The sequence below is a fragment of the Mobula hypostoma genome, chromosome 5 (assembly GCF_963921235.1).
Source record: "Mobula hypostoma chromosome 5, sMobHyp1.1, whole genome shotgun sequence".
NCBI classification, from domain to species: Eukaryota; Metazoa; Chordata; class Chondrichthyes; order Myliobatiformes; family Myliobatidae; genus Mobula; species Mobula hypostoma.
The window spans coordinates 151,259,030-151,274,630 of record NC_086101.1 but is presented as its reverse complement, the minus strand read 5'-3'; the positions used below and the strand labels follow the sequence as shown (position 1 = coordinate 151,274,630).

The window sequence follows — 15,601 nt, the reverse complement described above, 5'->3', positions numbered from 1 at the left end:
CCCCATCTCCTTGTGATCCCTTCTTTACTATGATCTTCCAATCCTTTTTGATGCAGGAGACGTTCAGGTAGATAAGCTGGTCACCAGAAGCTGCCCATGACATGTGGGTGAATGGTACAGTCTGAGGGTAGTTGATGGAAAGTGAGGAGACTACGATGAGATTAGTGTAGTGGGCTGAAAGATCTGTTTTTGTGTCCATGCCAATATTTTATTAATTAAAAAATATTAAAGTTAGAGGTCAGTCTCCGAAAGCCATACTTGTTTAACTAAGTTCCTACTTATATCCACACAGTAATCTTTGAGTCTTAACATTCCTCATCATAATATCAAAATCCAAGTAAATAAATGTTTGGTGCAGCCTATCCAAATTCAGAGACCTCAACAGCCCAACTGCCTGGGCCCATGAGCAGCAAACTGACCAGGAGACTCCCCCAGGCAGCCCTCTCTCCTCCACACTGTCTGCCACATTGCTGTATTTGCAGGCCTCGGGCACAAGGCCAAAGCAACAGCTGGCGCGATTCACAGCAAATAATTAATGGGCACCTGCATCAACCAATGAGCTTCTGGGTTCAAACATTTTATTCAAATGGAGTCCTTGGGCAAAATCAATGCTTTTCTTCGATTGATCTACCTTGAGCGGGTTTACTCGCACATCCATTCTTCCCTCCTCGATGTCTGCTATTTCCTGTCGGATATTGATCATTGCGTCACAGAATCTGTCCAGTTCAGCTTTATCTTCAGACTCTGTTGGCTCAATCATGAGTGTGCCAGAAACCGGCCAGGACATAGTCGGAGCGTGGAACCCTGCAGGACAGAACAGTTGGGTGACTTCACTGGGGAGAGGATCAGTTGCAGCTAGGTATACAACTTGCACCAATTAATCCTGCTCAACTTGAAAATCTGAAGATACTTCCACATTCCAAATTCACCTTATAAATATCAGTTACAGTCGGTCAGGAGAACGGTGGGAGAACCCATGCAGATCAAGTCTGCCAACTTTGTTCTCTTTCAACCACATTCAGATCCTTTGCCAATTATTACTTAGCACCCTCCTCCTATCACTAAAGCCATATAACTTCCTTTTTACAAGACTACACCAACAAAAAAAATCCACAATGTATCCATGACTTATTTAGAACTATTTTAACACTTACTCAGACCCCCATTTAATTCTCTGTGCCCTTTTTAATAATATCCTATCAAAGAGTACAAATAAACATTCCTCTTGCACTGCACTTGAAGGATACTGTAGTACGAGATTGAAACAAATTTAGCCAAATATGTCGACGTTCAGGTCCTGGGAGAAGCAGACTGCATAATAATAGCTTAAAATTCAAGGAGTTGGAAATAGAAAAGTAAATGATCTCACCATAATCTTGCAACCTCTTGGCAATATCCACAGCCTCAATGTTTGCTGTTTTTTTGAACGGTCGCACATCCAAGATGAATTCATGAGCTACATAACCTGTAAAAACATATTCAGAAATCTGGTATTACCTGCAGGATACTGAAACACGATACTTTTCTAACATAGCACTCGAACAGCACAATATTGTAGAAGAAAATCTTTACGGCCAACCAACAAGATTGTTGAATACTGTCAATTAGGGGAACTTGCGCATTGTCACACTAAAAACCTTTGTACCAGGATTACAAAGCTCAAAATTAGGTTGTTAAACACTCATTCAAACTGGTTGTTATGAATATCAGAAAAACTGCAGATGTTGGAAATCTGAAACAAAAACAGAAAATGCTAGAAATATTCAGCAAAAGAGACAGCATCTGTGGAGAAAGAAACAGTCAATGTTTTGGATCTGTGATCCTTTGTCAGTGTTTATGTTGTAACCAGAGTATGATTCCATTTCAATAAACGGAAGAGTGTTTTTTTTTTAAACACTGGTGTCAGAAGAATTCCATAGACACCTTCATTGTTTACCTGCAAGGCACTAGAGCCAAATTCTTACTTAATTCACGTGAGTAGCTCAACAACTATAACCAAGACTTATAAATGTGAACCATTAATTCTAACATATTCGCAAAAGATTTGCGAGTTTCTACTTTGTTCAGTTACTCTTCACACACAATGGTAATGGAAACAAAAGAGTGTAAGATATGCACTGAACCTAAAAGTTAGATCATCAGAGCATCGAGGATTGCATGTTACACAGAAGCTGGAAAGACAGTGAGTGTGAGTGGAGGTGGTGAAGAGGTTCCCTATTGAGGGGGAGTCTAGGACCAGAGGGCACAGCCTCAGAACAGAAGGATGCTCCTTCAGAACAGAGGCGAAGAGGAATTCCTTGCGATTGAGGGTGCTGAATCTGTGGAATTAATTGCCTCCAGTGGCTGTGGAGGCCAAGTCGTTGTGTATATTTGAAACAGAGGTTGACAGGTTCTTGATTGATAAGGGTGTCAATGGTTACAGGGTAAAGGCAGGAGAATGGGGTAATGGCAGGATAATGGAATGGTAGAGCAGACACGATGGGCCGAACGGCTTAATTCTACTCCTACGTCTTGTGGTCTTATGGTCACATGTGATGGAATTAGAAGCTGATGCAATATTACTGATGTTGTCTCTTGTGTCGTAAGATTCTGAGTTTGTGCCCACTCCAGAGATCTGAGCATAAACTGAGTCTTGTGCAACGTAGGCAAGGATACAAGGCACAGGCCAATACCCATGTTAAGGAAGCATGTGAACATATATAATATGTACATATTTAAATCTGCCTTTCCAAAGGGTCAGATTTAAATTAATTGTCCATGTCCTGATGCTGAAGGAGTACTGCACTGCCAAAGGTAGCACCTTTTTGATGGGATACCAAGCTGAGAAGTGCCTCTGTCGACACTGGTGACATAACAGCTCTTAAACAACAGCTTATGAAAGACAGATTATTGGTCGGCATTGCACTGCTGCATGTAGGATCCTGTTGTGTTTAATTTTCATTTCCTTGCATCCTGTTTTATGACAATGACTCAGCTTCAAAAATAGTTCATCGAATCCTCTGCAAAGCTCTAATGGGCATTAAATGATCACAGTTTAAGGCTCTTCCTCAATCTCTCCATGACCTTTTACAAGGCCAAGTCATGGGATATTAAAAAGAAACATTAGGCTGAATGCAGGAGAAGTGATTCCTGCAGGTAAGGCAATCTGGAACAAATGAACAAATGCAACAGGAAAAGCTAGGCTTTACTGGAGTTTTAGAAAACACTTCATCAGCAGAGAAGTGGTAAAAATTTGGAATTTTCACAAACACCAAAGAATGCAAGATCTATTGTTAACCTCAAGCCTTTTTGTTGGCAAAAATCTGTGACAGATATGGGGAAGTAATGGGTGATAGGCATTCACAGATCAACCATGATCATATTTGGTGGCTGAAAAGGATAATTCTGTCACAGATAACTGGCACAAAACTCAGAATGCAATAGTCCAAGTGTGATGCTCTTCCTGAAAGATATTAATGCCAATAGAAATGAACAAATATCATGACAATATATAAAAATGCACTTGCCCGAATTAAAAACTTATTACCTAAATCCTCTTTATCACAAGTCAATTAATGAAAATGAACTAAAAACTGTTTACAAAATGGGCAAACATGCAGAAGTTTCCAACTCTTTTATGACATTTCAAGAAACAATGAAAACTCAAGACGTCCTTAAAAATATGATGAAAGACTGGATCGACTAGGCTTATACTCGGAATTTAGAAGACTGAGGGGGGATCTTATTGAAACGTATAAAATCCTAAAGGGATTGGACAGGCTAGATGCAGGAAGATTGTTCCCGATGTTGGGGAAGTCCAGAACGAGGGGCCACAGTTTGAGGATAGAGGGGAAGCCTTTTAGGACCGAGATTAGGAAAAACTTCTTCACACAGAGAGTGGTGAATCTGTGGAATTCTCTGCCACAGGAAACAGTTGAGGCCAGTTCATTGGCTATATTTAAGAGGGAGTTAGATATGGCCCTTGTGGCTAAAGGGATCAGGGGGTATGGAGGGAAGGCTGGTACAGGGTTCTGAGTTGGATGATCAGCCATGATCATACTGAATGGCGGTGCAGGCTCGAAGGGCCGAATGGCCTACTCCTGCACCTATTTTCTATATTTCTACGTTTCTATAACCAACTGCATACTTGACACAGGTTGTAAAAGTGCTTGCAAGAAAACGATGTCAGCTCACAGCAGTATTTCATTTCACAGCTATACATGAATGAGCAAAATGTAACACATGGAAGTTAAAAATCACTGCACTCCAAGTGAACTCAGTGTACTCACTGTTGAGAGACAAAACCCTGTTGGCCTAAATATTATTGATGGCCACATGCAGTTAGTGTCATTTTTCGTAAATCTGTAGTGAAGCAGTTCCATCTGGGAGGGATGCAGGAAGAAGGGGAGCCAGAAGCTGGTGACAGCTCTTGGATTTGGAAGGACTCCACTCTCTTGAAAAGCCACTTGTGCTTTGCCTCCTCTCCCAACGGGAAAAAAGCTCAATTAAGGAAGCCAAGCATTTTTTTCCAAATAGGAATGTCATTCTCACGTCAATTATAGTGATAGAACAAAACAAAGAAGAAATAGGACCTTCAGCCGAAATCATCAATGCCAATCAAGATTCTCATCTAACCTGGTCCCACTTGTCCATTTTTAGCCCGTATCTCTTGAAACCTTTCCTATTTGACGCTGATGGACTTTTACCGCTGTACCATTGAGAGCATACTCACCAACTGCATCTCAGTGTGGTATGGCAATTGTCCTGTATCAGACTGCAAAGCATTCCAGCGTGTGGTGAAAACTGCCCAGCAGATTATCGGCACCCAATTGCCCACCATTGAGAACATCTACCGTAAACACTGCCTGGGCAGGGGGAAAAGCATTATCAGGGATGCATCTCACTCTAACCGTGGGCTTTTTACTCTCCTCCCATCCGGTAGGCGCTACAGGAGCTCCACTCCTGCACCAGCAGGCACAGGAAGAGCTTCTTCCCTGAGGCTGTGACCCTGTTGAACCTCTCATCACAGCACTAAGCAGTATTGCATCCGTATTGTACTGTCTCAGTACTTTTATATTTGTGTGCTGTAGCACTTTTTTTATTCGTAGTTATTTTGTAAATAATTCTATTCTTTTGCACTTCTGGTCAGATGCTAACTGCATTTCATTGGCTTTGTATCTGTACTCGGCACAATGACAATAAAGTTGAATCTAATCTAATCTAATTTTCTCTTTGTCCAAATATCTCTTAAATGTTGTAATCCAACCAGTTTGACACATGTCCTATGGCAATTACCTTTTTACCTGCCTTGCTCTTTACATAAAAGGATGGAGTTTAAAAATTATTGCCTACAATTTATGGTGATTCAGGAATTTGTACAATATGCTCCACTATGCTCCTGCAACCAAAACAGAAATAGAGAGAGAAAGCAGAAAACAGGTCCTTCAGCCCATCAAGTATACACTGACCTTTTCCCCACAGTCTCATTCACTCTCCCCGGATTTTATTCTAGTCTCTTGGTGAAGCATATTTTTCATCAGCTTCCCCCATTTATCTTCAACCAATCATGTTTAATTTATAGCCCAAACTATTGATACGTCTGCTTAGGGACACATGCGTAGGCATCTCATAATTTTATAAACCTCAATTAAATTTCTTTAAAAAGAGCAAACTGAACCCGGGAATTTCTCCTTATTGGCTGAAACTAAATCCTCATAAATGTCCTCTTCACTCTCTCTAATGGTATCACATCCCTTTCTGTTATGTCAAAAGCAAAAAAGTACAGTACTCCAGCTTTCATGTAGAGGTTTCGGGCCGAGACCCTTCATCAGGCCCACCTCTCAAAGCTCTCACATCCACCACCGTGAAGTGCTTCAAGAGGCTGGTCATAGCTTGCATGAGCTCTACCCTCCAGCCAATCTTGAGCCACTGCAATTTGCCTACTGCTGAAACAAGTCGATGGCAGATACCATCTTCCTGGTCCTACAATGATCTCTGGAACATCTAAATAACAAAGGCACCTTCGTCAGGCTCTAATTTATTCAGTAAAGTCAGAATCAGAATCAGGTTTATTATCACCAGCATGTGAAGTGAAATTTGTTAACTTAGCAGCAGCAGTTCAATGCAATACATAATCTAGCAGAGAAAAAAGAAAATAATAATAATAAATAAAATTTAAAAAATAATAAACAAGTAAATCAGTTACATCTACTGAATAGACTTTTAAAAAGTGCAAAAACAGAAATACTGTATATTTTTTAAAAAGTGAGGTAGCGTTCAAAGATTCAAAGTCCAATAGTTCTGCCTTCAATATTATAGTTCCAAACAAACTCATCTCCTAACTTCCAGACTTATGACCAGCACCTTCCTTTGCAATTAATTCCTGACACGCTGCCCAACAGATCACAATGAGAATGGGAAGGCAGCAACACCTCTTGGGGAATCTGTGGATGTTGTACAGTAAGATTCCCTACTCCTCTTCATTGTTCAATACTGCATTGTTCACCAAGTATATTCTTGCCTTACTTTCCCTGCCAAGTGCATAAGCCTTTTGGACTGAACTCCATTTGACGATTCATACTGCAACGTTAAGTGTTTACATAAAAGAGAAGAAAGCCTTCTCAGATAAGTAAAGTGACACCCAAAATTTCCGTCAACTTACCCTTTGCCCCGCGAAAAACTATTCTGTAGAAATTTTCCAGCCTCTTGGCCATGTAATTTGCATTTAGAATGGCAACCTCAGTAGCATGGCGAAGTCCCTTTGATCCCATCAACTATGTGAGGAGAAACATAAAAATATCAGAAGCATTGCTAAAGTCGCAGGAGAAGAACATTACAGATAAGAGGCATAGAAAAGTACAGCACAGAAACCGACACTTCCGCCCATCTAGTCTGTGGTGAACCATTTAAACTTCTTACGCCCATCGACTTGCCCTCCGTGACCCTACTATCTTTATCACATCAATTTCGATTCTTCTAACTCCCCAAGTAACCTCCTTCCTAAACACAAATATACATAGAGGACATTTCATGTAATTGCAAGCACTTACATATAACTGTAGAAGTGTGCAGTACCTTAATGTATGCCAGGGAAATGGGCAGAATAGCACTGGAGCCCCAGGGAGCTGCACTGATTGTACCCAGAGGACGAGCATCTCTGTCTGACACTGGCGGGATCACAGGATGACTGGGCAAGTAGGGAGCGAGATGCTTCTTTCTGAAAAGAAAGCAGTTAAGAAAACAAAAGATCACACACAATAGACATGGTTAACATTACATCCTTTGATAACGCAGGTGTTTAAGGCAAGAGCAGCGGCAGATTCACCTGCCCGTCATCCACACACACTCCTCCCACCCGTCCCCTTTCTCCATCACTCCCACCCGCACTCCCTACCTCTCGTCTTGGATTCCATGCCACAACCTCCTTTCCATCATCCTTAATCCTTTGTTATCACCTCCCAACATCTGCTATTCCACTCTCTTCTCCCCCTATCATCCATTGCCTGCCAACACTTGCTCCACCCCTTCCCTCCACCTTTCTCTACAGGCTATCTCCCTTGTATCTTTCAGTCCAGAATCAGAATCAAGTTTATTATCACTGGCATGTGTTGTGAAATTTGTTAACTTAGCAGCAGCAGTTCAATGCAATACATTATACTACAGAAAGGAAAAAAATAAGGAAGTATATACATGTATATTAAATAGATTAAAATTTAGTGCATAAACAAAAATAATACATATACTTTTTTAAAAAGGGAGGTAGTGTTCATGGTTTCAATGTCCATTTAGGAATGGTATGGTAAAGGGGAAGAAGCTGTTCCTGAATCACTGAGTGTGTGCCTTCAGGCTTCTGTACCTCCTTCCTGACAGTAACAATAAGAAGAGTGCATGCCCTGGGTGCTGGCAGTGCTTAATAATGGATGTCGCCTTTCTGAGGCACCGCTCCTTGAAGATGTCTTACCCAAGATGGAGCTGACTAATTTTACAACTTTCTGTAGCTCCTTTCGGTCCTGAGCAGTAGCCCCTCCCCCATACCAGACAGTGACGCAGCTGTCAGAATGCTCTCCAGGGTACATCTATAGAAGTTTGAGTGTTTTTGTTGATAAACCAAATCTCTTCAAACTCCTAATGAAATACAGCCGCTGTCTTGCCTTCTTTATAGCAGCATTGATATGCTGGGACCAGATCAGATCCTCAAGGAGCTTGACACCCAGGAACATGAATTGCTCACTCTGTCCACTTCTGATCCCTCTATGAGGATTGGTTGGTGTTCCCTCATCCTACCCTTCCACAATCAGCTCTGTCATCTTACTGACAATCAGTGCAAGGCCCAGATGAAGGGTCCTGATCAAAATTTTGACTGTCATTTCTCTTCGTTGATGCTTCCTGACACACCGATTTTTATTTGCATCTTTGGTGTCACCAAGAGCTCCTGATTGTTCATTTAATCATTTTTCCACTGCAGATATCATTTTCCCTCTCTCCATCTCTCTCAAGAGCCACACGCTAAGAAAATCAACAGCAAAGGATGGCAGTTGTCATAAGGTTTTTGATAGTTCTGTAAGGTCTCTTTTACAGGAAGGATCACAGCCAAGTTGAATCCAATATTTGCATGTGCTCTGTTGCAGGAAAATTATCAAGACCAATTTCACACTTCTAAAACCCAGACCTTGCGGCCACATTTCCTGGTCAATTAACTCAGTGAACAATCTCAAACCCTCCAAGTTTGCAGTGGTGTGAAACAGTGTCAAAACTATGCACCCTTAACATGCACAAATGTGGAAAACGTGACTGGCACTGCTCCTTGCCCGAAGGGCTAATAAGGAAATCAGACACCAGCAGCACCAGAGCAGGCGGTCGCTGTTCCCAGCAAAGAGCTATTTTAGTGCAAGTGATTTTCCAGGCGTGAATATCTTTGAGATTGGCTCAGTGGCAGCCGGAACAATTGGAAGTTCCAAATATCAGCAAAAGAGGAACTGGATTTGAAAACAAAACAGCCCTTCTACACAGGAAGGAACAGTATGAAAGTGAAAAGAAAAACACATCAAGAGAGTAAAAGGGTTAATGTGAATTAATAGTCACAGCCCTTGTATAAAACAGGAAAGTGAACAGCAAGTAGCTGGCATTATATTACAAGCAATTTTCCTCTTGAAAGCAACATTATCCCTGAAAACTTCCTCAATATGTGTTTATCTTGTTATGTAATGTTTAGAAAAGCATTCTCTAACAATGAGCCCAGGGACAATAAGACATAAACATTAGGGATAGTATCAATTCCAAAGAAGTAGCATACAAATTAGCCAGAGAAAGTGGCTCACCTGAGGACTGGGAGAAATTCAGAGTTCAGCAGAGGAGGACAAAGGGCTTAATTAGGAAGGGGAAAAAAGATTATGAGAGAAAACTGGCAGAGAACATAAAAACGGACTGTAAAAGCTTTTATAGATATGTAAAAAGGAAAAGACTGATAAAGACAAATGTAGGTCCCCTGCAGACAGAAACAGGTGAATTGATTATGGGGAGCAAGGACATGGCAGACCAATTGAATAATTACTTTGGTTCTGTCTTCACTAAGGAGGACATAAATAATCTTCCAGAAATAGTAAGGGACAGAGGGTCCAGTGAGATGGAGGAACTGAGTGAAATACATGTTAGTAGGGAAGTGGTGTTAGGTAAATTGAAGGGATTGAAGGCAGATAAATCCCCAGGGCCAGATGGTCTGCATCCCAGAGTGCTTAAGGAAGTAGCCCAAGAAATAGTGGATGCATTAGTGATAATTTTTCAAAACTCGTTAGATTCTGGACTGGTTCCTGAGGATTGGAGGGTGGCTAATGTAACCCCACTTTTTAAAAAAGGAGGGAGAGAGAAACCGGGGAATTATAGGCCGGTTAGCCTAACGTCGGTGGTGGGGAAACTGCTGGAGTCAGTTATCAAGGATGTGATAACAGCACATTTGGAAAGCGGTGAAATGATCGGACAAAGTCAGCATGGATTTGTGAAAGGAAAATCATGTCTGACGAATCTCATAGAAGTTTTTGAGGATGTAACTAGTAGAGTGGATAGGGGAGAACCAGTGGATGTGGTATATTTGGATTTTCAAAAGGCTTTTGACAAGGTCCCACACAGGAGATTAGTGTGCAAACTTAAAGCACACGGTATTGGGGGTAAGGTATTGGTGTGGGTGGAGAATTGGTTAGCAGACAGGAAGCAAAGAGTGGGAATAAACGGGACCTTTTCAGAATGGCAGGCGGTGACTAGTGGGGTACCACAAGGCTCAGTGCTGGGACCCCAGTTGTTTACAATATATATTAATGACTTGGATGAGGGAATTAAATGCAGCATCTCCAAGTTTGCGGATGACACGAAGCTGGGTGGCAGTGTTAGCAGTGAGGAGGATGCTAAGAGGATGCAGGGTGACTTGGATAGGTTGGGTGAGTGGGCAAACTCATGGCAGATGCAATTTAATGTGGATAAATGTGAAGTTATCCACTTTGGTGGCAAAAATAGGAAAACAGATTATTATCTGAATGGTGGCCGATTAGGAAAAGGGGAGGTGCAACGGGACCTGGGTGTCATTATACACCAGTCATTGAAAGTGGGCATGCAGGTACAGCAGGCAGTGAAAAAGGCGAACGGTATGCTGGCATTTATAGCGAGAGGATTCGAGTACAGGAGCAGGGAGGTACTACTGCAGTTGTACAAGGCCTTGGTGAGACCACACCTGGAGTATTGTGTGCAGTTTTGGTCCCCTAATCTGAGGAAAGACATCTTTGCCATAGAGGGAGTACAAAGAAGGTTCACCAGATTGATTCCTGGGATGGCAGGTCTTTCATATGAAGAAAGACTGGATGAACTGGGCTTGTACTCGTTGGAATTTAGAAGATTGAGGGGGGATCTGATTGAAACGTATAAGATCCTAAAGGGATTGGACAGGCTAGATGCGGGAAGATTGTTCCCGATGTTGGGGAGGTCCAGAACGAGGGGTCACAGTTTGAGGATAGAGGGGAAGCCTTTTAGGACCGAGATTAGGAAAAACTTCTTCACACAGAGGGTGGTGAATCTGTGGAATTCTCTGCCACAGCAAACTGTTGAGGCCAGTTCATTGGCTATGTTTAAGAGGGAGTTAGATATGGCCCTTGTGGCTACAGGGGTCAGGGGGTACGGAGGGAAGGCTGGGTTCTGAGTTGGATGATCAGCCATGATCATAATAAATGGCGGTGCAGGCTCGAAGGGCCGAATGGCCTACTCCTGCACCTATTTTCTATGTTTCTATATTACTAAACAACACACAGATGCTTAACACTGCTGTTCTATAGGCTTATAAAGGAATTAAAATGTCCATCACCATCTTTTTGTTATTCACAAAACTATTCATTGGATCAGCAATGTTCTCAGTTTCTCAAAAACTTCCTCTATTGATAAGCTCAATCATGCAACCGGCAGCTGAAAAGTTACCCATCCAGATGGAACGTATCCAGGGTTACTGAAGGACTAGAGGTGGAAACAATGGAGAACCTGGCCAGAATCTCCCAATGTTTTTTGTGGCAATTGTAGCACCAGACGACAGGAGTTTTGCAAACGTCACACCTTATTAAGGTGAAAGGGATTAAATGGAAAAACCACACACCAGTCAACCAAATATCCAGTAGACAACAGGTTGATGAAGCATTAGTTAACAGGTGAAATTTGGGGCACATTTGTTAAAGGAAAATTATATTGCTGGGTCGATGAATTCTGTAAAGGAATGTCAGAAAGCATTCATGATAGCACTGCTGTCTTCCGAAAGGTATACCATAGAATATTTATTGGTAGAATTATAATCTGTCAGTTAAGAGGCATGGTGGGTAAGTGGGTGTCACACTGGTTAGGGGATGGAAAGCAGAGAATGGAGATGAAGGATTACTTTTGCAGACTGCAGGAAGGTAACGGGTTTTGCTGCAAGTTTGTGATATACGTATATTAACATGGTCAATTAGAGTAGTAAGATACAATTTCAGAGAGAGTTGATAAAATTTTCCCAGTAAGCAATGGAAAGGATAATGCCCAATGGCCATACAAAGGAGCAAAAAAAAAATAATGCAACCAGTTTGAAACGATCAGATGGAAAAAAAAATTGAGAGTAGTAGCATGAACCAAAATCAAAGGGGATGCAGGAACAGAGAGGGCAGCCTGGCTCTATTCCTTGAAGTTTAATTACATCATAGACTGTGCCAGGTAGAATAACACCTTATGTAACACATTTAGCTGCATTAATGACTAAACGCCCAACCAGTAGCTGACCGGATCAGACCATGCTGTGAGGAACTATCAACTTGTTCTTCTATTCGAATTAAGCACCGTCTTCATGTCAGAATCTCAGACTTTGCTGCGAGTTACACGTCCCCTGTAGTGTGAATGTTTCAACCCAGCCCCGATTCATACCCAATCTGAAAGTGGAGACTGGGGAGTGGTTAAAAGTGGGAAGAAAAATTTTCCACCATTGGCATACTGTTCAGTCAAAGGTTTGATACTCAAATTGGTCAATTGGGCCAGCTGAGGCCTCATACACATGTTCTGTGGGGTGACATAAACGTCAACCATCTTCCCCATAACTGGACAAATTCAGAAACTGAGAAAAGCAACTGATTCCAAGTCATAGGGAGATGCATCACAGAAACAGGCCCTTCAGCCCACTGAATCCATGTTGACCATTGAAAGTCTATTTACATTCTCATAGACTCCTCCCCAGATTCAACTGCTCAGCCACCACAAGGGGCAATTTACAATTACCAACTTGCATATCCTTGGAACGTGGGAGGAAACCCAAATGGTAACAGGGAGAAAGTGCAAACTCCACAAAGAAGTATGTCCCACTGTACTAAAGGAGGGACACAAAAGGGGAGGTTGAAGCACTTATTCTAAAAATATCCGTTTAAAGTCGGCTGGAGTTTAAGGATTTGAAGAGATAGCAGAACAGATCCACCAAGCCTGAGTGACTTTGATGATGTGGAGATGTGGAGACATGGTAAAAGGTTCCGCATGGAGCACAGAAAGATAAAAGGAGATGTGTGCTTGTTAATGTTTGAGAGTAAAATCTCAGGGGAGAAAATTTGGCAAAAACACCAGAGGAAGCAAAGACAGATAGAACATAGAATAGTACAGCACAGTACAGGCCCTTCAGCCCACAATGTTGTGCAGACCCTTAAACCCTGCCTCCCATATAACCCCCCACCTTAAATTCATCCATACACTTGTCTAGTAGTCTCTAAAAATTTCACTAGTGTATCTGCCTCCACCATTGAGTCAGGGAGTGCATTCCACACACCAACCACTCTCGAAGTAAAAAACCTTCCTCTAGTATCCCCCTTGAACTTCCCACCCCTTACCTTAAAGCCATGTCCTCTTGTATTGAGCAGTGGTGCCCTCGGGAAGAGGCGCTGGCTATCCACTCTATCTATTCCTCTTAATATCTTGTATACCTCTATCATGTCTCCTCTCATCCTCCTTCTCTCCAAAGAGTAAAGCCCTAGCTCCCTTAATCTCTGATCATAATGCATACTCTCTAAACCAGGCAGCATCTTGGTAAATCTCCTCTGTACCCTTTTCAATGCTTCCACATCCTTCCTATAGTGAGGCGACCAGAACTGGACACAATACTCCAAGTGTGGCCTAACCAGAGTTTTATAAAGCTGCATCGTTACCTCGTGACTCTTACTATCCTTCGACTTATGAAAGCTAACACCCCATAAGCTTTCTTTACTATCCTATCTACCTGTGAGGCAACTTTCAGGGATTTGTGGACATGTACCCCCAGAACCCTCTGCTCCTCCACACTACCAAGTATCCTGCCATTTACTTTGTACTCTGCCTTGGAGTTTGTCCTTCCAAAGTGTACCACCTCACACTTTGGGTTGAACTCCATCTGCCACTTCTCAGCCCACTTCTGCATCCTATCAATGTCTCTTTGCAATCTTCGACAATCCTCTACACTATCTACAACACCACCAACCTTTGTGTCATCTGCAAACCTGCCAACCCACCCTTCTACCCCAACATCCAGATCGTTAATAAAAATCACGAAAAGAAGAGGTCCCAGAACTGATCCTTGTGGGACATCACTAGTCACAACCCTCCAATCCGAATGTACTCACCACGACCCTCTGCCTTCTGCAGGCAAGCCAATTCTGAATGCACCTGGCCAAACTTCCCTGGATCCCATGCCTTCTGATTTTCTGAATAAGCCTACCGTGTGGAACCTTGTCAAATGCCTTACTAAAATCCATATAGATCACATCCACCGCACTACCCTCATCTATATGCCTGGTCACCTCCTCAAAGAACTATCAGGCTTGTTAGACATGATCTGCCGTTCACAAAGCCATGCTGACTGTCCCTGATCAGACCATGATTCTTTAAATGCCCATAGATCCTATCTCTAAGAATCTTTGTCAACAGCTTTCCCACCATAGACATAAGGTTCATTGGTCTATAATTACCCGGACTATCCCTACTACCTTTTTTGAATGAGGGGACAACATTCGCCTCCCTCCAATCCTCCGGTACCATTCCCATAGACAACGAGGACATAAAGATCCTAGCCAGAGGCTCAGCAATCTCTTCCCTCGCCTCGTGGAGCAGCCTGGGGAATATTCCGTCAGGCCCCGGGGACTTATCCATCCTAATGTATTTCAACAACTCCAACACCTCCTCTCCCTTAATACAACATGCTCCAGAACATCAACCTCACTCATATTGTCCTCACTGTCATCAAGTTCCCTCTCTTTGGTGAATACCGAAGAGAAGTATTCATTGAGCTACTGCAATCCAGAATGCCTACCTGAAATGGTGATGGAAGCCTTAAACGAGAATGCACTGATAGGGGTATCTCAGTTTTCTGACCTGACAGTACTTCAGACATTTATTCATTAACATATTACTCTGCAGCACATCACCCAAAAACATGCAAAGCCAAATATCACCTCAACATAGGTTGGAGTTCCTGGGTCTCTTTAAACTCAGGGTACAGCATGAATGGAAGGTCAATGTATGGGCATGAGGTTACTTACTACACAGGGTAAATAAACACTAAGTACCATTTGGCCATCCTACTTGAATGCCGTCGTTCAGACCTCTTTAAAACCTAATTCCTTACAAATGTTTTAGTATTCAACAACAATATATTTGCCACTTCTGTACTTACTGACCACTACAAGATTTCTTCTTGTTAAGTTCTCAACTAGGTTAAAACATAGGCTCCAATGACAAAGTCCCTGGTGGCCATTCTCCAATGAAGCACACCACAGCTCGTCAATGGTTCTGCTTGTGACCCAAACATGATGAGGAAACACTGAGTCAAAGAACTAACTTGGGCAAAAACACCCAGGGCAGGAGTCAATAAGGAGCAATTGCATGAAACTAATTCTTCCCTCTCCAGTTCAAAAGAACTGGAAGCTAATTGTCATATTTCAAGTGTGACTGATCAACACAGCCTGCCAATGGGGCCTTTTATCCTTGTGGCTTGCTATTAAGCAATTAGGATTCTTTTCCCCCCAACATGATTTAAGTTTGGGTTTGACATAAAAGTCCATTACACAGCCACTGAAATAATTAAAAAGAACGTTTTTAACGATGCATCCTTTTTGGATTG

At 42.2% G+C, this 15,601-nt stretch overlaps 1 protein-coding gene across 1 annotated transcript in view; it reads right to left on the bottom strand.

Moving 5' to 3' along the window:
- Window positions 1–15,601, bottom strand: part of gldc (glycine dehydrogenase (decarboxylating)) — a 205,793-nt gene that overhangs the window by 11,422 nt on the left and 178,770 nt on the right. The window contains exons 20-23 of the mRNA XM_063049181.1: window positions 7,054–7,195; window positions 6,641–6,752; window positions 1,370–1,465; window positions 632–804 (exon numbers count right to left, since the gene is read on the bottom strand). Of these exons, the coding sequence (XP_062905251.1) occupies window positions 632–804; window positions 1,370–1,465; window positions 6,641–6,752; window positions 7,054–7,195 (523 nt within the window). The remainder of the gene's footprint in view (window positions 1–631; window positions 805–1,369; window positions 1,466–6,640; window positions 6,753–7,053; window positions 7,196–15,601) is intronic.